General features: G+C 38.3%; 2 protein-coding genes across 6 annotated transcripts in view; both read left to right on the top strand.

Moving 5' to 3' along the window:
* srfb (serum response factor b) overlaps window positions 1-26,548 on the top strand; it is a 41,314-nt gene extending 14,766 nt beyond the window's left edge. Inside the window, exons 3-9 of one of the 5 annotated variants that reach the window (XR_007186687.1) lie at window positions 10,227-10,458; window positions 14,837-14,965; window positions 16,537-16,632; window positions 16,737-16,994; window positions 17,224-17,300; window positions 18,331-19,575; window positions 25,953-26,548. Coding sequence is in view for 4 of the 5 variants with exons in the window: in XM_048204047.1 (XP_048060004.1) it covers window positions 10,227-10,458; window positions 14,837-14,965; window positions 16,537-16,632; window positions 16,737-16,994; window positions 17,224-17,300; window positions 18,331-18,426 (888 nt within the window). In the remaining variant the exon portion in view is untranslated. Of the gene's footprint in view, window positions 1-10,226; window positions 10,459-14,836; window positions 14,966-16,536; window positions 16,633-16,736; window positions 16,995-17,223; window positions 17,326-18,330; window positions 20,679-25,952 lie in introns of those variants that run through there. The other 4 variants (XM_048204048.1, XM_048204047.1, XM_048204050.1 and 1 more) reach the window with 4 other exon arrangements.
* tmem254 (transmembrane protein 254) overlaps window positions 25,300-27,033 on the top strand; it is a 14,132-nt gene continuing 12,398 nt past the window's right edge. The window contains exons 1-2 of the mRNA XM_048204051.1: window positions 25,300-25,507; window positions 26,562-26,665. Of these exons, the coding sequence (XP_048060008.1) occupies window positions 25,421-25,507; window positions 26,562-26,665 (191 nt within the window). The 5' untranslated portion in view covers window positions 25,300-25,420. The remainder of the gene's footprint in view (window positions 25,508-26,561; window positions 26,666-27,033) is intronic.

The following is a 27,033-nucleotide window of genomic DNA, read 5'->3' as shown; positions in this document are numbered from 1 at the left end:
CGCAGCTGTCGACGGACCCGCTGGCCTCTTTCTTCTCCGCTGATGTGATTTGGAGGTTGTATGTTTAGGGTGGCCAGTGTCGTGATGTGAGATGAAGCTGTAGGAATTCATGCAGACAGATAGACTCTGTTATTATCATTTTGAGCTTGATTTACTGGCGTACATATGACGGTACTCGCACACTGCAAAAAATTATTTTCTTCCTCAGTGTTTTTGTCTAGTTTTCCAGTTCAAATATCTAAACATTCTTAAATCAAGATGCATTTACATTGTATATTTACTGTATATTCCTTAGCAAAATCTGATTAACTTCACAATTATTGCTGTAATCTCAAATAATCACGATTAGATTGAATAATCACAATTAATCCATAATTATGACAGGCCTAGTTTTAAGCATAAAGGTACTTAATTTTGATACATTTTTCAGAAAACAAGATACCATTTTGCAAAGTAAATGTATCTTGATTTTATGTTTTTTGCTTTTTTACTGAAAAACAACAAAAATACTTGTTTAGAAAGTGTGTTTTTGCAGTGCAGATGTTGTTCATTTGAAGCATCTTACAGTTCGGTGATTATAGTGACTGTAAATCAGCTCTGGGGTGGAGTCTGCCGATCGGTGATGTGTTTTACGTGCATGTGATGATATCGCTGTGGTGGGCATCGCTCCATGTTTGAGCTGGTGTGGTTTGTTTGTGCTCATTAGAGGCCTTCTATCTACTTCATCACTCAGACTCTTAAACATGGCCCGAACCCAGAGCGCCGTTACTCTCTCGGCCTCACGCTGATGTTTGCTCACACTGAAGCGTTTGTCATGAAGAGTCGTTTTAGCCTGGCATTGGTAGTGCATTCCAGCATTACGATGCCAAACCTCCATCCGTCACTGCGGCTGCTTCTCCTGAAAATCACCCACGTCTGCAAGATGAAATCACATAATGAACCGACCTGAGTGTGTGAGAGTGTGTGTGCACGAGCGAGCGTGTGCGTGAGCGAGTGCGTGTGTGTATGTGAGAGTGAGTGTCTGCAAGAGTGTGTGAGAATTTGTGTGTTTGCTCTCGCAGAGAGAACCTACTCCAGCAGAAGTCTGTAGTTTCCAGAAGTGTTTTGCATTGATTACACACAGAATAAAGTCTAATTAGTCTTCCTACGATGTAAAACATCTCTAAACCTGCGTGCTGCACTCATTCATCACCCGTGACAGCCAGAAAACACAGTCAGAATCTGCTCTTCTCCTCTTGTTTTGCTTCAGGAGTTTGACATTGAACACAAGAAATACATTTTTATATCACTTTGGATGATAAACAACATCCTTAAAAAATAGAGATGCATTAATATGACCATGAGCTGTATTGAGTTTCAGTGATTTTAAAGGTTTAGTTCACTTCAGAATTAAAATGTCCTGATAATTTACTCACCCCCATGTCATCTAAGATGTTTATGTCTTTCTTTCTTCAGTCGAAAAGAAATGAAGGTTTTTTAGGAAAACATTCCAGGATTTTTCTCCATATAGTGGACTATACTGGGGTTCAACGAGTTGAGTGTCCAAATGTCAGTTTCAAAGAGCTCTACGTGATCCCAGACGAGGAATAAGGGTCTTATCTAGCGAAACTATTGGTTATTTTCTAATAAAAATAAAAATGTATAATTTTTAACCACAAATGCTCATCTTGACTGTTCTGCGATGCGCCATGCATTACGTAATCATGTAGGCATGTGACGGTATCAGATTTTCATGTTGCGATTAATTGCTGAAGCTTTTATCACGGTATAAGGTATTATTACGATATTGAAATAAGTTGCAAAAAAAAAGTGTTGTGAATGTTTAAATACAATAATACAATACACAAAAAAATATAAAGTCAAATTTTCAAACAGATTGAAGTGTAAAAGAATTTGAACAACCGATAACACTTTACAATAAGGTCTCATTATTGAATGCATTGACTAAGATTGAGCAACAGCTACATTTGTTACAGAAAGTATTATATTTGGTTAATATTAGTTAAGAAATACAACTGATCATTGTTAGTTTTATCTCAGGTCCATTAAATAAGTTATTTTGATTTTAGTATTGTCAGTTTGGTAATAATGAATTAACATGTTAACTAATGAAGCCATATGTCTCAAAGTTTTACTGAACAATAACACATAATCAGAACATTTCTAATCATGAGGGCATTTTGTAGTCCAGATATATGGAATAAAATATATGTTTGAAGCATTTTAAAAACGTCACTAGTGCAGTTACTTTGTTTATGGGGTTTCCGGGGTAACCGTTGCACGCTGCTGTTTCATCAGCGCCCTCTGCTGTCAGAGAGTGAACGCACATTTTCATTCAGCGCGTCTCCTTCACTCGTTCCGCCATGTGCTTCTCGTGCACGTTGGGCTTGTTTACATCGGAGCGCGTGTCCCTTTGACGCAGCATACAGCGGTGTTGTGCATTTTTTACGGTTGATGGGGAAAGTATTCTTAAATGCAATTTTAATAATTGGTAATAAATTATTATTTACGGTATTTTGAAATGCCCACTATAGTAATATCGTGCATATTCATTATCGCGATATATCGCATTACCGAATATCGGCATAAGTCTATAATCATGTTGGAAAGGTCACGTGTGACTTAGGTGGAAGTACCGCGGTAGGGCGGAAAACTCCATCTCATTTTCTCCTCCAACTTCAAAATCGTCCAACATCATTGTTTTATTGTAAAGGCACGACTTAGTATTTGCATGTTCGCTTTGTAGACACTGGATCAGTACTTTCGCCTACATTACATGTGACCTTTCCAACGTGATTACGTAATGCGTGGCTCATTGCAGAGCTAGTGCATGATGAGCATTAGTGGTTAAATTTTTTTTTTTTTAAATGACCAATCGTTTCTCTAGATAAGACTCTTATTCCTCTTCTGGGATCATGTAGAGCTCTTTGAAGCTGCACTGAAACTGACATTTGGACCTTCAACCCGTTGAAAGTCCACTATATGGAGAAAAATCCTGGAATGTTTTTCTCAAAAACCTTCATTTCTTTTCGACTGAAGAAAGAAAGACATGAACATCTTGGATGACATGGGGGTGAGTAAATTATCAGGAAATTTTGAAATGGTTAGTTCACTGATTTTAGAATTGTTTTGACTGATTTGTAAAAAAAGAACAGGTTTGTTTGCTTATGAATTAGATTACGCTGTATGTTTGTTGTAAGCAGCAGGCAGTGCAAAATAAAGACACATTGTGTGTTTAATAGAGCGTGGAGGTCATGGGTTCCAGTCCCAGGCAATGCATGAACTGATTAACATGTAAACCCTAAATGCAACGTGAGTCGCTTGAGTTAAAAGCACCTGCCAAATGATTTGTTCTCTTTGATTGCATTGACTTTATCCTGCTCGCTCGCAGATGCATCATTCCTTCAGTCCCGCTGCTGTAGATTCAGAAGTGGCGAGAGAGACTGAGTCTCCTGACTGACACATTTCATGCGACCGCTGGAGGTGTGTGTTGAGTGGCGTGTCAGCGGCGGGAGGGGCGCGAGCAACTGGACGGGTCAGCGGCGATTGGCTGCACCTCTCTAACTTGGGCTGCCTTGCCTTTTTTAGCCGTCCCAAATGGAGCTGTGAATTCCACATGGCTGGCAGAGTGACAGAGGCAGAGACGGCAGCCAGAAACACAGAGATTAGAACGAGACCGTCGACCAGAACGCACACACACACACACACACAGCAGTCTTTACAGTAATTGTTCACTCCCACAGTTAAACGCAACCGTTGCTCTCAGCGGTTTGAGGTGTGAATGTGATGTCTGCTTGCGTCTGATCATTTATTATTGCATCTGATCATGCCATCTTTCAGAGGAAAGGTGATTGTGGAGCTTGTGTGAGATCTGGCCTTTCTTCTAGAGATCTGCTCTGTGTTGTGTTGATGTGGAGGAGATGATGATGTTTGTTGATCACTATTGTTAATTGTTGAGTGTTATATGGAGGAGTGAGATTGAGGCATTAATGCAGTTTGAACTCATTTATTCTGATGATAATGATGACGATGTGACAGTAACCTTGACGATTATGAGCTCGTCTCTGTCAGATTCTTTTCATCTGTATTTTCTCCCATCAGACAGGCAGTGATATCAGAAGTGTTTCCTGTGGTAAATATGAACTCTTTCCTCATGCTGATGTTTAGAGGGCTTGTTTGTGTGTGTGTGTGTGTGTGTGTGTGTGTGTGTGTGTGTGTGTGTGTGTGTGTGTGTGTGTGTGTGTTTGAGAGAGAGAGAGAGAGAGAGAGAGAGCGAGAGAGAGAGAGAGAGAGCGCGAGAAAACACTAGAAACGGAGGCGTGTGAACAACAGCTGAAGGTACAAACAGCTGTCAGGAAACACGAGCACCAATGCGGCAGGAACCACTCTTATACCAGTCCAACACACACACACACACACACACACACACACACACACACACACACACACACACACACACACACACACACACACACACGCACGCAAGTAAAGGACCCCACAAAGTCAAAGATTCCCTATCTTTCATACTTTGTGGGGTCTTCTGGATAAACACAAGTGTACACACACACACACACACACACACACACACACACACACACACACACACACACACACACACACACACACACACACACACACACACACACACACACACACACACACACACACACACACACACACACACACACACACACAGGTATGTTTGGTATGTTTTTTGTGGACTTTCCATAGACATAATGATTTTTACACTTGACCCTCAAACAGGCCTATACATGTTTTATTATCTGACATGTTTGATAGGAGAGAGATGAAATCACAGACGTTCCCACTGCTGATTCTTTGGGATTTCTGAGAAATGCTCTGCAGTTCCCAGTGTGACTTTTGTTTGAACAGTGGTTCAGTCGGACCTTGGACATCAGGATTCCTCAGTTAAACGTTCCGGCTGTGTCTCATTCGCCTCTCTAGTGCTCTGTGACGTGAGTCACTATGTAGTGAACATGAGTTACTTACTACTGAAGTGGAGAGCAGAAGGAGACGGTCCCTCAAAGCACATCCATCACGGCACAGATGCTTATTTCACTGAATTACATCCTGCATTATTTATTGTGCAGTGCAGTTTTTATTTCTAGGCTCTGAAACTGAATGATTTAATGTTTATGCTCCTTTTGCATAATTGTTCAGCGGAAGCTCAAGGTTACATATATTGAGAATAATTTGCTGTAATGAGGACACAGATGATAAATTATCTGCTCATACCTGAGCATAACAACAATAACTAGCACATTTTCAGTGCTGCTGTGAGAATGAAGCCTGAAGAACAGATTCAGACACGATACATATTAATAATGTACTGTAGATATATAAATATATATGTGCTAACACAAAAGATCAGTCGGTAAAGCTGACGACGGCTCGCTCTACCTCTGACCTACTCAATCAGTCACATATAAACCTCAAACAGACTCATGATTTCATTAGTGTGTTCGTTTTTCTGTGATTCTGGTTTGGGAACATTTTTTCCTTTGTGGTTTTGCTCATATTAACCTCTAACAGAAGAAACTGGTTTAATTGAGCAGCTGATCCATAACATGAACATGACGTTTTGATGGGAGGTTAAAATGTGTGTTTTAGGTGATCATTTTTTGTACAGTATGTCTGAACATTATTGAAGTACAAATTAATACTTTTATTCAGCAAGAACGCATTAAATTGATCAAAAGTGACTGTAAAGACATTTGTAAAATTACAAAAGTTTTCTATTTCAAATAAATGTTGTTTTCCTGAACTTTCTATTCATCAAAGAATCCTGAAAAATAAAGTATCATGGTTTCCACAAAAAAATTAAGCAGCACAACTGTTTTCAACACTGATGATAATCAGAAATGTTTCTTGAGCAGTAAATCATCATATTAGTAATGATGCTGAAAATTCAGCTTTGATCACAGGAATAAATGACAGTTTACTATAAATGTAATATTATAAATAATAAAATATAATATTAAAAATATTACTCGCATTGAGTGTCTGTGAGCGAGCGTGTGTGAGAGTGTATGTAGTGATTGTGTGTGTGTGTGTGTGTGTGTGTGTGTGTGAGAGAGTGTGTGTGTGAGAGAGAGTGTACATAGTGATTGTGTGTATGTGAGCGAGTGAGTGTGTGTGTGTGAGTGAGAGTGTGTGTGTGTGTGTGTGCATTAGTGCATGCGCACGTGTGTATGACTGTGCGACTGTGTGCGTGCGAGCATGTGTAACTGCGACTGTGTGTGTGCGCGACTGTGTGTGCGTGCGTATGTGTGTGCGACTGTGTGTGTGCGTGTCCGTGCGTGTGAATGTGTGCAACTGTATGTGTGTGACTGTGTGCGTGCGTGTGTATGTGTGACTGTGACTGTGTGTGCGACTGTGTGCAACTGTATGTGTGTGTGCGACTGTGTGTGCGTGCATGTGACTGTGTGTGCGACTGTATGTGTGCGTGTGCGTGCGTGTGTGTATGTGTGACTGCGACTGTGTGTGCAACTGTGTGCGTGCGTGTGTATGTGTGACTGCGACTGTGTGTGTGCGACACTGTGTGCAACTGTGTGTGCGTGTGTGTGTCCGTGCGTGTGAATGTGTGACTGTGCGACTGTGTGTGCGACTGTGTGCAACTGTATGTGTGCATGTGTATGTGTGACTGTGATTCTGTGTGCGACTGTATGTGTGTGTGCGACTGTGTGTGCGTGCATGTGTGTGTGTGTGTGTGTGTGTATGTGTGACTGTGTGTGCGTGCGTGTGTATGTGTGACTGTGACTGTGCGACTGTGTGTGTGCGACTGTGTGTGCGTGTCCGTGCGTGTGAATGTGTGACTGCGACTGTGTGTGTGCGACACTGTGTGCGACTGTGTGTGCGTGTCCGTGCGTGTGAATGTGTGACTGCGACTGTGTGTGTGCGACACTGTGTGCGACTGTGTGTGCGTGTCCGTGCGTGTGAATGTGTGACTGCGACTGTGTGTGTGCGACACTGTGTGCGACTGTGTGTGCGTGTGTGTGTGTCCGTGCGTGTGAATGTGTGACTGTGCGACTGTGTGTGTGCGTGTCCGTGCGTGTGAATGTGTGACTGTGCGACTGTGTATGCGACTGTGTGCAACTGTATGTGTGCATGTGTATGTGTGACTGTGATTCTGTGTGCGACTGTATGTGTGTGTGCGACTGTGTGTGCGTGCGTGTGTGTGTGTGTGTCTGTGTGTGCTTCGTGTGTATGTGTGACTGTGACTGTGCGACTGTGTGTGTGCGACACTTTGTGCGACTGTGTGTGCGTGTCCGTGCGTGTGAATGTGTGACTGTGCGACTGTGTATGCGACTGTGTGCAACTGTATGTGTGCGAGTGTATGTGTAACTGTGACTGTGTGCGACTGTGTGTGTGTGTGCGACTCTGCGTGTGTGTGCATGTGTATGTGTGACTGTGCGACTGTGTGTGTGCGTGTCCGTGCGTGTGAATGTGTGACTGTGCGACTGTGTATGCGACTGTGTGCAACTGTATGTGTGCATGTGTATGTGTGACTGTGATTCTGTGTGCGACTGCATGTGTGTGTGCGACTGTGTGTGCGTGCATGTGTGTGTGTATGTGTATGTGTGACTGTGTGTGCGTGCGTGTGTATGTGTGACTGTGACTGTGCGACTGTGTGTGTGCGACTGTGTGTGCGTGCGTGTGTATGTGCGACTGTGTGTGTGTGTGCGACTGTGTGTGTGCGACACTGTGTGCGACTGTGTGCGTGTGCGTGTCCGTGCGTGTGAATGTGTGACTGTGCGACTGTGTATGCGACTGTGTGCAACTGTATGTGTGCGAGTGTATGTGTAACTGTGACTGTGTGCGACTGTGTGTGTGTGTGCGACTCTGCGTGTGCGTGCATGTGTATGTGTGACTGTGCGACTGTGTGTGTGCGTGTCCGTGCGTGTGAATGTGTGACTGTGCGACTGTGTATGCGACTGTGTGCAACTGTATGTGTGCATGTGTATGTGTGACTGTGATTCTGTGTGCGACTGTATGTGTGTGTGCGACTGTGTGTGCGTGCATGTGTGTGTGTATGTGTATGTGTGACTGTGTGTGCGTGCGTGTGTATGTGTGACTGTGACTGTGCGACTGTGTGTGTGCGACACTGTGTGCGACTGTGTGTGTGCGACTGTGTGTGTGTGTCCGTGCGTGTGAATGTGTGACTGTGCGACTGTGTGTGTGCGACACTGTGTGCGACTGTGTGTGTGCGACTGTGTGTGCGTGTCCGTGCGTGTGAATGTGTGACTGTGCGACTGTGTGTGCGTGTCCGTGCGTGTGAATGTGTGACTGTGCGACTGTGTATGCGACTGTGTGCAACTGTATGTGTGCGAGTGTATGTGTAACTGTGACTGTGTGCGACTGTGTGTGTGTGTGCGACTGTGTGTGTGTGTGCGACTGTGCGTGTGCGTGCATGTGTATGTGTGACTGTGCGACTGTGTGTGTGCGACTGTGTGTGTGTGCGTGTGTATGTGCGACTGTGTGTGTGTGTGCGACTGTGTGTGTGTGTGTGCGACTGTGTATGTGTGCATCTGCGACTGTGTGCGTGCGTGTGTGTGTATGTGTGACTGTGCGTGTGTGTGTGCATGTAATGTCATATCTGCAGTCACTAGTTCTCTACATCAGATGAAAACTGAAATACAGCTTTACCAGTGTAATGCAAATGCTGAATATAATACTAGAATATGTGTGCAGCCCATGGTCAGATGTTCTGAGTGTGTGTTCTGGTTGCCGTTGAGAGCAGTTGTCATGGTAACGAGTCACAATAAATGATGAGCACATTGAACTTTATCTGAATGGCAGGATTTTCTGTAAAACTAGTTCTTATTGTCGGCGCTTCGGATGATTCAAGCTGTTTTGTAACTATAATCAATATATATTTAATGAATAATGTTCAGTCTCGTCCTGTATCCAGTGATGTTAATGTTATACACACTCAAATGCGAACTCCATTAGTTAATGTTAGGTAATGCATTAACTAACAATGAGCAATCATTTGTTAAAGTATTTATTAATCTTTAATAGCATTAGTTAATCAAATACTTTGTTAGTTCATGTCAGCTCAGGTCCATTAAATATTAACAGATACAACTTTTGATAATGTATTAGTAAATATCAAAATTAACATTAAGGTTAACAAATGCTTTTTAGAAGTATTTTCATTGTTTGTTCATGTTAACTAATGTAGTTAACTAATTGAACCTTATTGTAACGTGTTGTAATCACTAAAACTATTAACGTGTTGCTTTTCACAATACACATTGTTCCAAGAAGCTTTACAGTAAATCATGATGTTAAAGGTGATACAGAGGATCTTTTCGTCGACTGAGAAACCAAAGACTGTTACTGAGTTTTTGAAATGAGCGCATGCGTAAGAACAACCCCCCTCCTTCGAAGGAACGCCTCCCAAAACTCGTAAACACTCGTATTGGAACACGACTGTTTGTTTACCACCGGCATTCGCTGTGTCGTGTTTTTTGGATTCATTATGTCGGACTCACCGCAGGTGACTCATAATCTGCAGTTGTTACTCCTGTCTCCTGACAAAAACATTGCATGCGGCGCCTGTGGAGTGTGGAAAGTTACTGGAGCGCGCAGCCGCGCTCGTCTCTCACAAGGAACGTCACGGCAGTGATTGACAAGCCAGAGGGCCAATCATTTACCCGATGATCGAGTAAACGATTGGCTGATGTTTTTAAGGCCCTACCTCGTGCACAGATGATGTATAGTAATATTATTCCTTTCAGTGCACCTAATAAATAGTCTTTTATCAGTTAGTAAAGACAGTTTCAAGTAATATTGCAAAAATGTATAAAACAAAACATCCTCTTTAGCACCTTTAATGTTTATAATATCTTAATATCTTCATGCTGCAGTTTAGAGATAATAAATTGTAAATATCCCTCTTTTAGGTAATATGCACTGCAAAAAATGACTTTCGTCTTGTTTTCCAGTACAAATATTTAGATATTAAGTGTTGTTTTCTGAGAAACTGATCAAAATTAAGTGACTTAAAACAAGAATAAATATCTGCCAGTGAGGTCAGAAAAATAATCTTAATTCAAGGTGAATCTTTCTGCAGCGTGATCAGTGTAATTTGACTCACAGATCAAGTGTGACTCTTTCTGCTGAAATCTGCTCCAGTATTAATCATGTCTGATGAAAGCCTCATCAGCGCTGCTGAATAATTCAGACTTGATCTTCCGCAGGACGCTCTGAAACCGGCCTTCACCGTGGCCAGTCTGCCGGGCAGCACCGGCGCGCCGACCACCGTCCCCACCACCTCCACCAGCATGCAGGTCAGCAGCGGCCCGTCCTTCCCCATCACAAACTATCTGGCTCCCGTCTCGGCCAGCGGGAACGCCAACGGCACGGTGCTGAAGAGCGCAGGAGCCTCTGGAGGAGTCATGCAGCTGCCCAGTGGATTCACCTTCATGTCAGGTGTGTGTCTCAAATTGTTTTAAACCTGTATGAATTTCTTTCTTCTGTTGAACACAAAAGAAGATATTTTGAAGAATGTTGGTAACCAAACAGTTGATGGACCTCACTGATGTCCATAGTATGGAGAAAAAAAATAATTATATATATATATATAATTATTTTTTTATATATATATATATATATATATATATATATATATATATATATATATATATATATATATATATATATATATATATATATATTATTTTTTTTATATATATATATATATATATATATATATATATATATATATATATATATATATATATATATATATATATATATATATATATATATATATATATACTATGGAAGTCAATGGGGTCCATCAACTGTTTGTTCCCTATTGTGCCGTACATCTGAGTGAAACGGCTTCTGGAACAAGAACAAATGTAGGCAGGTTCCCCGCCCTCATCATCAGGGAAGAGATGTCACAGCAAGAGGGAGGGGAAGTTATTCTGATTCAAGATTATGAGGAACATGAATTTAAAACAATAATGATGTGCACTGATAAATCATACTGTACACTGCAATATTTCATAAAAACAAGAATTGTCCATTTTGATTTCATGGTGACTTTAAAGCAGCGGTTCTCACATTTTTTTGGATTCCAAATCTCTGATTAAAATATGTTAATAAAATATTTAAATTAAAATGTTCTTGGTGTTTTTAACCAGTGCCTGTTGGTGTTTTTAACCAGTAAGAAGTATCTTCTGCTCACCAAGCCTGCATTTATTTGATTAAAAATACAAACAAAAACAGTAATATTGTGAAATATTATTCCAATTTAAAACAGCTGTTTTCTATGTCAATATACAGTAAAGTGTAATTTATTCCAGTGATCAAAGCTGAATTTTCAGCATCATTACTCCAGTCTTCAGTGTGACATGATCCTTCAGAAATCATTCTGATATGAAGATTTGATGCTCAAGAAACATTCATTATTATTATCAGTGTTGAAAACAGTTATTTACATTTTTATTTCATGATGCTATGATGAATAGAAAGTTCAAAAGAACAGCATTTGTCTGAAATCTAAATCTTTTGTAACATTAAACACTACCATTCAAAAGTTTGGGGTCAGTAAGAATTTTAATTTTATTTTTGGGGAATAGAAATAAAATTAATCAATACTTTTATTCATCAAGGATGAGTTAAACTGATCAAAAGTTAAAGGAAAGACAGTTATAATGTTAGAAAATATTCCATTTTAAATAAATGCTGTTCTTTTGAACTTTCTATTCATCAAAGAACTTTGAAAAAAATTTGTACACGACTGTTTTCAACATTAATAATAATAATGAATGTTTCTTGAGCATCAAATCATCATTTTAGAATGATTTCTGAAGGATCATGTGACACTGAAGACTGGAGTAATGATGCTGAAAATTCAGCTTTGATCACAGGAATAAATTACACTTTACTGTATATTGACATAAAAAACAGCTGTTTTAAATTGGAATAATATTTCACAATATTACTGTTTTTGTTTGTACTTTTAATCAAATAAATGCAGGCTTGGTGAGCAGAAGATACTACTTTTAAAACATTAAAAAATCTTACTGACCCCAAACTTTTGAACGGTAGTGTATGTATTATATTATTATTAATCTGATAAATGTGACTATAAAGCATAAAGATATTAAGATATTATAAGCATTAACATCATGATTTTCTCTAAAGCTGCTTTGAAACGATGTGTGTTGTGAAGAGTGCTATACACATAATCAACATCATCAAGCAACACGAAGTCCGCTTTATTTCTACAGATTGTTTCAAAGCAGCTTTGCGGTAATAAACAGGAAAACAACAGTATCGTTGAAGCTCAGAAGAGTTACTGCAGCATCATGGTCTTTATTGTACAGCAGTGAAGCATTGACGTTATCTGAGATCGACAAGACTATCATAATCTTTAAGAAATAAACACTTAGCAAAATCAATTTGAATTACATTAACCTCCTAGTTGAGCTGAAAGTGTGTGTGTGTGTGTGTGTGTGTGTGTGAGTTGGAGGTCTGAAGCATTCATTCACCTCAGCCATAATAGAGACTCCTCTCTAGTGGCTTTGATTATCGTTGTCGAGAAAGAATAATTTGCATGAGAGTACAAAAGCCTATAATCACAAATGAATATTCAATGACACTGAGCCGGCCTGCAGTCACATGATGATCTAGCGGTGCTTCATGAAAGCTGCTGTGACTGTCAGTAAACCATCGGGTGCTTCTGTCAAGCCGGATACTGTATGCTCAGTGCCGGCAGTGCAGGTTTGATTAGTGCCGCCCGTCGTTCGCTCCAGTTCATATATTTCTGGCACATGCGGTCAGAGCTGCCTCTCGCAGTTTGACTGTTTTCCTGTGAATGTGTTTCCTGCGTCAGTGTGTCGCAGCTGTTCAAGGCTCGGCAGGTGCGACACAATCGGCACCTTAAACACCTGCTGCTGTAAATCACCCTGAAACAGCTGTGCATCAACCTGACGAACACACACTCGTCTCCGCCTCAGTCAAGTCATTACTGAACGATTACTGGACTTGTACTGTACCATACCATGGTATTTACTTACAACTCCAGTGTACACTAGCAGTCAGAATTTTGAGGGTTGGTAAAAAAAATTATGTTTTTGAAAGACATCTCTTCTGCTCACCAAGGCTGATCAAAAATACAGTAAAAAATGTGAAATATTATTACAATGTAAAAAACTGTTTTCTATGGAAGCTTGTTTCTGCAGTGAAATAAAAAAGGTAAATGTGTGACTTGTTATCTCACAATATCTCGCAATTGCGAGTTTATATCTCAGTTCTCACAGACTTTTATCAGAAGTGTAAGATATAAACTCACAATTGCAAGTTATAAAGTCAAAATTGAGCTATATAAAGTCAGAATAGAGCTATATAAAGTCAGAATTGAGCTATATAAAGTCAGAATTGAGCTATATAAAGTCAGAATAGAGCTATATAAAGTCAGAATTGAGCTATATAAAGTCAGAATTGAGCTATATATAAAGTCAGAATTGAGCTATATATAGTCAGAATTGAGCTATATATAGTCAGAATTGTGAGCTATAAAGTCGGAATTGAGCTATATAAAGTCAGAATTGAGCTATATAAAGTCAGAATTGAGCTATAAAGTCAGAATTGAGCTATATAGTCAGAATTGAGCTATATATAGTCAGAATTGTGAGCTATAAAGTCGGAATTGAGCTATATAAAGTCAGAATTGAGCTATATAAAGTCAGAATTGAGCTATATAGTCAGAATTGAGCTATATAGTCAGAATTGAGCTATATATAGTCAGAATTGAGCTATATATATAGTCAGAATGGAGCTATATAAAGTCAGAATTGTGAGATATAAAGTCAGAATTGAGCTATATAAAGTCAGAATTGAGCTATATAAAGTCAGAATTGAGCTATATAAAGTCAGAATTGAGCTATATAGTCAGAATTAAGCTATATAGTCAGAATTGAGCTATATATAGTCAGAATTGAGCTATATATATAGTCAGAATGGAGCTATATAAAGTCAGAATTGTGAGATATAAAGTCAGAATTGAGCTATATAAAGTCAGAATTGAGCTATATAAAGTCAGAATTGAGCTATAAAGTCAGAATTGAGCTATATAAAGTCAGAATTGAGCTATATATAGTCAGAAATTAGATATATATATATAGTCAGAATTGTGAGATATAAAGTCAGAATTGAGATATAAAGTCAGAATTTAGCTATATAAAGTCAGAATTGAGCTATATATAGTCAGAATTGAGCTATATATAGTCAGAATTGTGAGTTTATAACTTTATATCACGCAATTCTATCTTTATAAGATGCAATTGTGAGTTTATATCTCTCAATTCTGACTTTATAACTTTTCTCACAGTTCTGAGGAGAAAAAAAGTCGCAATTACCTTTCTTATTTTTTTTTATTTAGTGGCGGAAACAAGCTTCCATAGTTTTCTCTGTGAATATATATAACTGTAATTTATTTCTGTGATCAATTTTCAGCATCATTACTCCAGTCTTCAGTGTCACATGATCCTTCAGAAATCATTCTAATATGATGATTTGCTGCTCAAGAAACATTTATGATTATTATCAATGTTGAAAACCGCAAAAGAACAGCATTTACTTGAAATAGAATCTTTTGTAACATTATTAATGTCTTTACTGTCACTTTTGATCAACTTAATGTGTCCTTCATGACTGATAAACACTTCTTACTGAGCTCAAACTTTGAACGGTAGTGTGATTCCTAGGTACAACCATTGTGTATGTGAAAAAACATGGAAATTCTGTTAGTGAACCCATTTCTTATAATTCCCACTTTTGTTTTGTGTGTCACCAGGCTCTCCGTTTGCTCCCGGGACTTCCACGATTCCTCTGGGTCAGCTGCAGCAGCATTCGTCCAGCGCCACACAAGCGCAGCAGGGACAGCAGGCCGTGTTCCGCCTGCCCGCCACCGTCTCGCTCACGGGTGTGTGTCTGAAAACCTCCTGTCAATCAAAAGTGCTCATGATCACTCAAAGTCATAACCTTTACTCTATTAATTATATGTACGTGTGAACTCGTTAATTTATAATCGGATGTCTTGACAAAACGCACATCATTTAGAAAGGTCTGAGACTCCAATTTTTTGTTTAATTCACATCTTCGTATAGAAACACAGCTATAAGATCCCTGGATTCGAGACCAGTGCTTGAGTCCATCGCATCCCACTGCCATCTGTGCGGCTCTGATGTCACATGACTAACACTCATCTCGAGCACAGCAACACACTTCAGTGTGTAACAGCATTGCTTTCACTTTAGGACTTCCCTTTTAATGTTTTGAAGTGATAAAAACACATGACCAACTTCTTTATCTGCACATGGAAATGGGTTTCTGTGGAAATATGTGTTTATTTGCATTAAATATTCATATATGAATAAATATTCATATACTAATATTTATTATAATTAATAGATAATTTTCATCAGCTTAAAATTATATTATAATTATTATATTATATTGGATCCCCCCCCCCCACCCATGGAAATATTTGTTTTTATTAAATATTAATAAATTCATATTTATTATAATTAATACATATTTTCCTCAGCTTAAATGTGATTATTTTCTCCCCCTACAGAGCCAAAGAATGTCTCTCCATGGGGAATTTGTTTATTAGATATGAATATATTAATAAATAATTATATATTCATATTTATTATAATTAATACACATTTTTCATCAGCTTAAAATGAAATTGGATTTTTTTCCCAGATCCCCCCCAGAAACAACAAACATGTTTCTTTATATTAATGTATAAATATATTATTGTAGTATTAGTATTATTATTATTATTATTATTAATAATAATAACATTTCATCGCCTTAATTAAAATTCCATTTTTATTAAATATTTTTATTAAGTATTAATATATTATTATAGTATTATTATATTATTAGTAGTATTATTATAATTAATAATAAAAAAATCATCAGCTTAAAATTAAATCCCCCCCCCCCCCCCCCCACTAAGATTTTTCCCAACAGAAACACAGAACATGATTCCATGGACATTATTTTTATTAAATAATAATGTATTAATAAGTCTTTAAACTTTAGTATTTATTATAGTTAATAATTAATACTTTCTTTGATCCTTCTTAAACCAGTTAATCATTCTGAATCATTCTTTTTACGTTATTATTTATTATATTTTTATTTGCTCATATTAGTAATTATTCTATAACCCAGTGTTCATGTCCATATTAGTTGGAGTACAGTGATGTTATCGTGATCCTAACAACATCAGACTTCATGTGACGAGTTCAGTGAGAATTACATGAACTGATCAAATGTCGAACATAATTGATTTGTCATTAGTTTTGGACTAAAGTATCAGTCACATCAGTCTTTGCTTAGTCAGATCTCTAGTCTTGTTACAGGGGGTGAAACACGTCCGGTTTGATCAGTATCAGGTTTACTAGCACTTATGATCTGGTTTATTTACAAGAAATGAGCTGATCATGTGACCCGTGTATGCTATTGTGTGTCTGTCAGGCGGTGCGATGCCCCAGCAGCTCCAGACCATCCAGGTCCAGTCCAGCACCACTGACAGCAGTCCAGAGATGTCTCAGACCAGCACTGCATCCACAGGTACATGAAGAGAGGAAACGCATTCACACTCTGTGTAATGCCGCCACCTACTGATCAATGTTTGTAAGTGACTCACTCTCTCTCTCTCTCTCTCTCTCTCTCAGCCACAGTCAGTCTCCCAGCAACCATCGTTACAACGTCAGTGCCCACCTCCATGCCGGGTCACATGATGTATCCCAGCCCACACACAGTCATGTACGCATCGGCCCCCACGCTGACAGATGGGGGTCTGGCTGTGCTCAACGCCTTCTCACAGGGTCCGTCTGCAATGCAGGTGTCACACGCGCAGACTCAGGACACGGGTGAGGCATTCTGGACCGGCTTAAACATGTTTGGGGGACAAATTTATAAGCAGATGGGAGGTAAACCTGGAGAAAACCTCCTTTGGGGAGGTGCTCATTTGTAAACACTTTGTAAAGTTTATTTTTTATTTATTTTTATTTTTTTTAATGTAAAAAATACAGTCAGTTTTCTGTTAGTGTTACAGTAATTATAACTAGCTGTATATAAAAACAATAGAAGGCTGTGCAATCTCATTTAGAAGTGTGTGTGTGTGTGTGTGTGTGTGTGCGCGTGTGTGTGTGTGTTCAGGTGGCGTTCCTCAGGTGTTCCTCACAGCTCCTCCTGGAACGGTTCAGATTCCCGTCTCAGCGGTGCAGCTTCACCCAGTACGGCAAGATCAACATTTCACAAGTGAAACTCTCAATATTCTCTCATTACCCAGCATGCCACTGACTGCACTAATGCACCACGGCCTGCTGGAGGTGCTGTGATCCCAGCAGCACTGCATGAGCACCAGAGCACCTTCCTTCCTTATGAAACATTGAATTTTCACAAACTGAAAAATAAATGACCAACAGTTATTCTTTATCTGCACGTCAATGTGATTTATTAATTGGTAGAATGGGTTTCTGTGTAAATATGTATTTTTTTTTATATTAAATATTAATACATTTATTAATATATTAATATTTATTATAATTAATAAATCATTTTCATCAGCTTAAAATTAAATTGGATTTTTTTTCCCATGGAAATTTATTTTTATTAAATATGAAGATATTTGTATTTATATAGATAGAGATATTAATATTTATTAAAATTATACAGATTAACATTTTTTTTCCCCCCACAGAAATGGAACATATTTCTTTGGAAAATTTATTTATTTATTTAAATATTTTAAAATATATTTAAATATATATATATATATATATATATATATATATATATATATATTTTTTTTTTTTTTTGTCACAAACAGAAACAATTCTTAATCCAATTAAAAATTAATCCTTTTATTCTTTTTAGTTTTTTTTATTGTTTATTTTAGTAATTATTATTTATTAATTATATAACCCCGATATTTGTGTCCATATTTATTAGAGTTCAGTGATACAGACTTCATGTGACGAGTTGCAGTGAAATTTACATGAACTGATGATCAAATGTTGAACATGAATGAAATGTCATTAGTTTTGGACAAAATAATCATTCAAATGCATAAATGTAAAATGTAAGTGTTTGAAATCGGTCTCTTATGAGGTTCCAGTCGACATCAGTCATGCATGAGATGCTCTTTTGTGTGCCGATGACAGATTGTGATGGTCATCAAGTCTAATGTTCGTTTGCAGTGGTTTTGCTGGTTTAGTGCAGTTAGTCTTCAGAAACTAACCTGTGTGAGTCTCTGTTCTGCAGATGGTGATTGGACAGCAGTCCAGCGGCAGCAGCAATAGCCTGACGGAGCTTCAGGTTGTCAATATGGACGCCTCACAGAACGCCAAAAGCGATTGACTTTACAAGGACACCAGAGACTGACGTCGCTATTTATTAACGCCTTTCTGAGATTGACCTTTATACAGTTTGTCACTGGTATGTGTGTGATTGTACAGGACGATCAGTCCCTCCGCAGCACAATGAATGAGATGAAGCTAGACGTGAGCGAGCCTGAGTTTGAGCGAGCCTGAGTTTCAGCGAGTCTGAGCGAGCAAGTGTAAGTCAGAGCGCGTAAGAGTGTGAGTCTGAGTGAGTCTGAGTGAGTCTGAGTGAGTCTGAGTGAGTCTGAGTGAGTCTGAGCGAGCGAGTGTAAGTCTGAGCACGTAAGAGTGTGAGTCTGAGTGAGTCTGAGTCTGAGTGAGTCTGAGTCTGAGTGAGTCTGAGATTGAGTGAGTCTGAGATTGAGTGAGTCTGAGATTGAGTGAGTCTGAGATTGAGTGAGTCTGAGATTGAGTGAGTCTGAGATTGAGTGAGTCTGAGATTGAGTGAGTCTGAGATTGAGTGAGTCTGAGATTGAGTGAGTCTGAGCGCATAACAGAGCGAGTCTGAGCGAGTCTGAGCGAGCCTGAGATTGAGTGAGCCTGAGCGAGCGAGTGTAAGTCTGAGCACGTAAGAGTGTGAGTCTGAGATTGAGTGAGTCTGAGATTGAGTGAGTCTGAGATTGAGTGAGTCTGAGATTGAGTGAGTCTGAGCGCATAACAGAGCGAGTCTGAGCGAGTCTGAGCGAGTCTGAGCGAGTCTGAGCGAGTCTGAGCGAGCCTGAGATTGAGTGAGCCTGAGCGAGCGAGTGTAAGTCTGAGCACGTAAGAGTGTGAGTCTGAGATTGAGTGAGTCTGAGATTGAGTGAGTCTGAGATTGAGTGAGTCTGAGATTGAGTGAGTCTGAGCGCATAACAGAGCGAGTCTGAGCGAGTCTGAGCGAGTCTGAGCGAGCCTGAGATTGAGTGAGCCTGAGCGAGCGAGTGTAAGTCTGAGCACATAAGAGTGTGAGTCTGAGATTGAGTGAGTCTGAGATTGAGTGAGTCTGAGCGAGCCTGAGTTGAGCGAGCCTGAGTTGAGCGAGCCTGAGTCTGGTAGAGTGTGTCATTGTTAGTGTGTGTGTAAGTGAGAGAGTGTGTGAATGCGTGTGTGAATGCGCGTGTGTGTGTGTGTGTGTGTGTGTGTGTGTGTGATTACAGGACTACCCAGAAAATATGCTCTAAGTACGTTTTACTAATGTTTCCATTAAGTTATAAAAACATTATTTCTGAGTGTTCAAAATATCCAGTTTTTTTTGTTTTTTTTTAAATGTAAGAACGTTTTCCTTGGTAGTAGTTACATTTAAAAATCGTTAGACGAATATCCAACTAAAACATTTCAGGGAAAAAAAGATCCATGAACAATGTATAAATAATTTTAACTTTGAACGAATGTTCTATTTATATTATTGGAAAGACGTTTGTTCATTACTTTAAGAGAACCTTGCCAGAACGTTTCCTGTTAGCTGGGTGTGTGTGAATGCAGGTGAAATTTATGTTGCGATCAGCTCAGCTCTTCACGTCTGACAAACACTGGCTTCTGTGAGAGTAAGTGCTTTTGTATGTGAGTCGTGTGTGAGGGATGTTGGGTAAAACTTTCTCAACGCATTTGGCCTTTGTGAAAAGACAAGACATTTGGAATTGTACATAGCCTGTTTTTTTAATATTTGAGATTTGTTTTGCCTGTTTGTGTGATGGCATGCAGTTGTTTTTATAGATATTTTGTATACATTGTAACTGTTTTGCTTATGAAATCAGATATTTGACTCACCATGTAAATTAATGTAATATAAACATATTATATTGATTTATACACAGTGTTATGAGAAATACAAGATGTAGGATCAAACTCTTTTTCTCTCTTTTGTAACATGATTGTGCCAAATAGCCTCTAGAAATACAAATTAAAAGAGAGAGAAAGAGGTTTGAAAAGAGTTTTCTCCCTCCCTTCTTTCTGAATGCTTTAAACTCATACTAAAGCCTGTGGTAACAAACACAGGGCTCTGAGAAACGCCTCAAACTGAGATCAGTGTAATGGTCATGTGGCGTAAGTGCCGTCAATCAAACTTATTATTGCTGTCATATAGAGTATATCTTGAATCACTCTCTTCTGTCTCCCGGCTAACGAAAATATGTTCTAAGAACGTTTTGATAATGTTTTTCTTTAGTTATTTGAACATTAAGGGAACATTCCATTCTGCAAACATTAAGGGAATGTTACTTTTGAATGTTCTCCAAATGTTCTGAAATGAGTAGTAACATTTTTAAAAAAACATCCAACTAAAACATTTCAGAAAAATTGTTCCATGAATAATGTATAAATAACGCTTTGAGAACATTATTAAAGACCAGAAAACCTTAAACGAATGCACTGGAAGAACGTTTGTTCATAACTTTGAGAGAACCTTGCCAGAACGTTCTGAGAACGTTCCCTGTTAGCTGGGCTGTTGTTGTGTTATTAAAGGGTTAGTTCACCCAAAATGAAAATAATGTCATTTATTACTCACCATCATGCCGTTCCACACCAGTAAGACCTTCGTTCATCTTTGGAACACAAATTAAAATATTTTTGATTAAATCCGATGGCTCAGCGAGGCCTTCATAGCCAGCAATGACATTTCCTCTCTCAAGATCCATAAAGGTACTAAAAACATATTTAAATCAGGTCATGTGAGTACAGTGGTTCAATATTAATATTATAAAGTGATGAGAATATTTTTGGTGCGCCAAAAAAACAAATAGCGACTTATTTAGTGATGGCCGATTTCAAAACACTGCTTCAGGAAGCTTCGGAGCATAATGAATCAGCGTATCGAATCATGATTCAGATCGCGTGTCAAACCGCCAAACTACTGAAATCACATGACTTAGGAGCTCCGAACCGCTGATTCATTATGCTCCGAAGCTTTATAATATTGAGCCACTGTACTCACATGAACCAATTTAAAAATGTTTTTATTACCTTTATGGATCTTGAGAGAGGAAATGTCACTACTGGCTATGCAGGCCTCACGGAGCCATCGGATTTCAACAAAACGAAGGTCTAACGGGTGTGGAACGGCACGAGGGTGAGTAATAAATGACAGAATTTTCATTTTTGGGTGAACTTACCCTTTAAGACTCTACTTGATTTTTCATACAAACTAGTATCTGTTTCCTATCATGTCGGGAGCTCTTGAAATCGTCCTGCTGTAGGAGGTTTGGTTCAGATTCGCGGGCCTTAATATGTTGCACTTCAATGCAACTCTAAAGTGTTTTAATCATCTCGTACATTGTGTTTCTGAAGTCTTGATTCACATCTTCAGTTCTTTTATCAGGAACATCATTATTTTAGGACAGTTGAATGATGTGTCTTTTTGTTTTTCTATTTCTAAGTCGTTCTATTTCTGTCTTTTTTTCTCTAATTTTAAATTAATGACACTTGGCCACAGAATGCTGACATCATAGAGCTGATCCTCACTGTATGTGCTCAGAAATACTCCTCACTCGGTACAATATGTGAGAGATTTCACTGAGCGAGTTTGTTTGAAATATTTTGAAGCTAGTTTTAGAGTGTTTGAGAGATTGTGTGAGAGTAACACTGATTCTTTTGTTGTAAGACTTGGATTATTGTGTGATTTCAGTTTTTTTTTTTTCCTGACACAGCAAATGTACAGACCTTTTTGTAATAAAAAATGGATCTTGTCATGCCTTTTCTCTGGTTTTTATGTTGAAGTTCACTTTGAATTTAGAATTTACTGTGGTAAAAAAATATCACACATCAAAGTGGACATGAAATGCTGCTTTCATTCTAATCTTGTGTGTAGTTTTGTTCAGAATCTGATCCAAAACTGTTGGATCATACCCTTATAAAAAATAAACATGGTTATTTTTGTGCTGATATTGATATTTCGTGCGTTAAAGGTGCTAAAGAGGATCTTTTCGTCGACAAAATCAAAGACTGTTACTGAGTTTTTGAAATGAGCGTATGCGTAAGAATTTCGAGGGAACGCCTCCCAAAACTCATGCATGAGTATTGGAACACGAGTGTTTATCACCGGCATTCGCTGTGTCGTGTTAGTGGATTCATTATGTCGGACTCACCACCAGTTGTTACTCCTGTCTCCGGATAAAAACATTGCATGCGGCGCCTGTGGAGTGTGGAAAGTTACTGGAGCGCGCAGCTGCGCTCGTCTCTCACAAGGAACGTCATGGCAGTGATTGACAAGCCAGAGGGCCAATCGTTTACGCAATGATCGCGTAAACGATTGGCTGATATTTTTAAGGCCCTACCTCGTGCACAGATGATGTATATTAATATTATTCCTTTCAGTGCACCTAATAAATAGTCTTTTATCAGTTAGTAAAAACAGTTTCAAGTAATATTGCAAAAATGTATAAAGCAAAACATCCTCTTTAGCACCTTTAAAAACAGTGTAGTAGCACTGTGGTATTTTTTTGTTGTTGTTGTTGTTGTTAGAATTACATTAAAGGTTTAGTTCACCCAAAAATAAGACCTTCGTTCATCTTCAGAACACAAATTAAGATATTTTTGATGAAATCCAATGGCTCAGCGAGGCCTGCATTGCCAGCAATGACGTTTCCTCTCTCAAGATCCATAAAGGTACTAAAAACATATTTAAATCAGTTCATGTGAGTACAGTGGTTCTATCTTAATATTATAACGCAACGAGAATATTTTTTGTGCGCCAAAAAAACCCCAAAAACGACTTTTTAACAACATCTAGTGATGGCCAATTTCAAAACACTGCTTCAGAGCATTATGAATCTTTTGAGTCGAATCAGTGATTCGGATCGCGTATCAAACTGCTAAAATCATGTGACTTTGGTTCTCCGAACCACTGATTTGATTCATAAAGCTTCAAGAAGCAGTGTTTTGAAATTGGCCATTACTAGACACTGTTAAAAAGTTGTAATTTTGTTTTGTTGGCGCACAAAAAAATATTCTCATCGCTTTATAATATTAAGGTAGAACCAATGTACTCACATGAACTGATTTAAATATGTTTTTAGTACATTAATGGATCTTGAGAGGTGCAGTAACTGTCAAAGCAGGCCTCGCTGAGCCATCGGATTTCATCAAAAATATCTTAATTTGTGTTCCGAAGATGAATGAAGGTCTTACGGGTGTGGAACGGCATGAGGGTGAGTAATACAGGGAGTGCAGAATTATTAGGCAAGTTGATTTTCTGATCATATTTTTTTCCCAAGCACATTTTACCAATTCCAATCCACATCAATCTTAATAACTACTATTAATATTGTTTTTAATCATTTATAAGTGATATATAATTGTTCATGAAGGCTGGAAATGAAAAATGCCTTATATTCAGGTGTGCAGAATTATTAGGCAGGTTTTCTTTTACAGGCAAAATGAGCCAAAAAAGAGATTTAACTCAGACTGAAAAGTCAAAAATTATTAAATACTCATGAGAAGGACGCAATACTAATGCAATACTATAAATTGCAAAGTTAAAGCATGACCAAGGGACAGCAAAATGCTCATTGGGTCAGCGGGGTCAGACAACAACAGGTGGAAAAGAAAAGACACATGTTAACTGCAAAATAATTAAGAATTATGTGTGAAACCATCAGGAACCCTTTAGTCTCCAGCGCCACCATTTTCCAGAACTGCAACCTACCTGGAGTCTCCAGAAGTGCAAGGTCTCAGGATCTCAGAGACTTAGGTTAGCTAAAGAATCCTAAAAAATGACCTGCACTTGATAAGAATCACAAGCTGAAGTGTTATAAAATACATGAAGACTGGGTTTTAATAGGGCTTATAGACAGACAGCTTGAGAGTGACTCCTGAAGGACCAGCACCACATCCTCTTGTACCACTGTTTGAAGAATTTATCTTCCAGAATCTGGCAGTAAGTTTTGGAAGATCATTTTTAGTCCATCTCTGCAAGACAGACATTTCAGGATAAGAGATGGACTAAAAGTGAACTCAAACACCTTACTGCCAGATTCTGGATAAATTCTTCAAACAGTGGTACAAGAGGATGTGGTGCTGGTCCATCAGGAGTCATTCTCAATCTGTCTGTTTATAAGGCCTATTAAAACCCAGTCTTCATGTATTTTATAACACTTCAGTTTGTGATTCTTATCAAGTGCAGGTCATTTTTTAGGATTCTTTAGCTAACCTAAGTCTCTGAGATCCTGACACCTTGCACTTCTGGAGACTCCAGGTAGGTTGCAGCTCTGGAAAATGGTGGCGCTGGAGACTAAAGGGTTCCTGATGGTTTCACACTTAATTCTTAATTATTTTGCAGTTAACATGTGTCTTTTCTTTTCCACCTGTTTTTGTCTGACCCCGCTGACCCAATGAGCATTTTGCTGTCCCTTGGTCATGCTTTAACTTTGCAATTTCTAGTATTGCATTAGTATTGCGTCCTTCTCATGAGTATTTAATAATTTTTGACTTTTCAGTCTGAGTTAAATCTCTTTTTTGGCTCATTTTGCCTGTAAAAGAAAACTTGCCTAATAATTCTGCACACCTGAATATAAGGCATTTTTCATTTCCAGCCTTCATGAACAATTATATATCACTTATAAATGATTAAAAACAATATTAATAGTAGTTATTAAGATTGATGTGGATTGGAATTGGTAAAATGTGCTTGGGAAAAAAATATGATCAGAAAATCAACTTGCCTAATAATTCTGCACTCCCTGTAAATGACATTATTTTAATTTTTGGGTGAACTAACCCTTTAACATTAGATTATATCAGTTCCCTAGTCGGATCATATAAATGTATTTTTTAAAAGAATATTTTTCAGTGACATTTTTATTTAATTTTATTTATATTTTGAAAAACATAAAAGTATATCTTGTAAATGTGGGACTTTTATTATGTGACGTGGCGTGGTGTGTCATTTCCTGTGCTGAATCTCTATGGTGACTGACTGACTGACTGACTGCGGAGAGGCAGAAACTAGTGCAGTTTCCAGTAGTTTAATTAGTAGTTAGTGACTGATTATCATCATCATAATGGCTAAAAGTGACAGCTGCTCGTATTTCAGGAGATCCAGTCTGTTCTGGATCGTGACCGTGACGGTTTCTTTGGGCTTTTTCACGGTAAGTTGAAACTTTAATGAATTATTCAGTCAGTTATCATCATGTAAGACTTTTATTCTGTAATACTTGTAAGCTTGCATAATATTCTTTATTTTAAATGTAATACATACAACCCTCATTGATTTTTTTTTTTTATGTTTTATTTTTATATTTCTAAATGTTTTGTCTTACTTTAATTAAAAAAACATTCAGTCAGTCTTGAGGAGGTTTTCAGAAACTCAATATAATGTTATGACTGTCAGTAAAGCTGTTTGAGTTTGAATGAAATGGTTTATTCTGATTCTGAGAATATGCAAACTCATGATGATGATGAGTAAATAAACACAACTAGGCTGTTTTGTAACCGATCTGGTTATTTTAGCGAACTTTACCTCAGTGGTTTACATGTACTGATCAAAGTCCCGCTCTGTTATCATAACCTTTATAACACAGGTCATTCATATAGGTGTGTGTGTGTGTGTGTGTGTGTGTGTGTGTGTGTGTGTGTGTGTGTGTGTGTGTGTGTGTTTATCTCATTCATGAAACAGGAGCAGCACAGTTTTCTATGGAAATCAATCAGATTCATTCTTATATACATTTCTGCATTGCATTGAGAGGCACAATAATAATAATTCAGAATGATTTTCACAGAAATCAGTTGTGCTGCTGTTTCATGAATGAGGCCCATTGAGTGTGAATGTGTTGTTAGTATAATAGTGAGTCTCTTCAGAACAGCTGACTGATCATTTCCACTCGTTCACTCTGATCTGGGATCTGCTCTCGGCACACAGACTGGCCTTAGATCAACCGCTCCCCAAAATACCGTGGTGACTACAGTAAAACAGTGATAAACATCAGAGAGAATCTAAACAAATGATAATGATACAAAATAACAACAATATAACCTCCAAATAAACCACTAATGAGAATCATGTGATCGTCAGCTGAAAGTGTGATTTTGCAGAGATGATTTGATTTTCTGCTGAGTTTATTTAGGGTTGTTTCATGACTCTGACACACACAGAGAGCTGTAATTGTGGTTTTGTGGATATTGTGTTTTCATCTGGTTTTTCAGTGGACAGTGTTTTGGCCTCAGGACGTCCCGTATGGCAGTCTGGGTCCTCTCGGAGCTCTGGCCAAACATTTAGTTGACTATCATTATTCTGTGCTGTACTACGGGTGAGTGACCTCTGACTTCTGCAGAAATCTGCTCAAAACTGGGCGTTTGGTGCATTAATTGCAAAAGAATTGCACATAATTACAGTTTGTTTATATGAAGGATTGTGCAAATAATTCTCTGTGGAAAGCATCTTTTAGAATTTGGTGCAAAATGTGCTTAAATCATGTTTTCATGAAAAGTACTCTTCCAAATTGCTCAATAACTGCACATTATGCTTAAATGAAGAATTGGGCAAATACTTATCTTTGGAAAACCTATGCAAAAGAATAGTTTCTTTTTTTTTAAGAATTTTTGGTGCAAAAATCTTTTCATGAAAAATACACTTTAAAATTGCTCAGTAACTGCACATTATGCTTAAATGAAAAAA

This window comes from Megalobrama amblycephala, linkage group LG10 (genome assembly GCF_018812025.1).
Source record: "Megalobrama amblycephala isolate DHTTF-2021 linkage group LG10, ASM1881202v1, whole genome shotgun sequence".
NCBI lineage: Eukaryota > Metazoa > Chordata > Actinopteri > Cypriniformes > Xenocyprididae > Megalobrama > Megalobrama amblycephala.
Note: the sequence above shows the minus strand (reverse complement) of the source record. Positions and strands in the feature narration are given on the sequence as shown.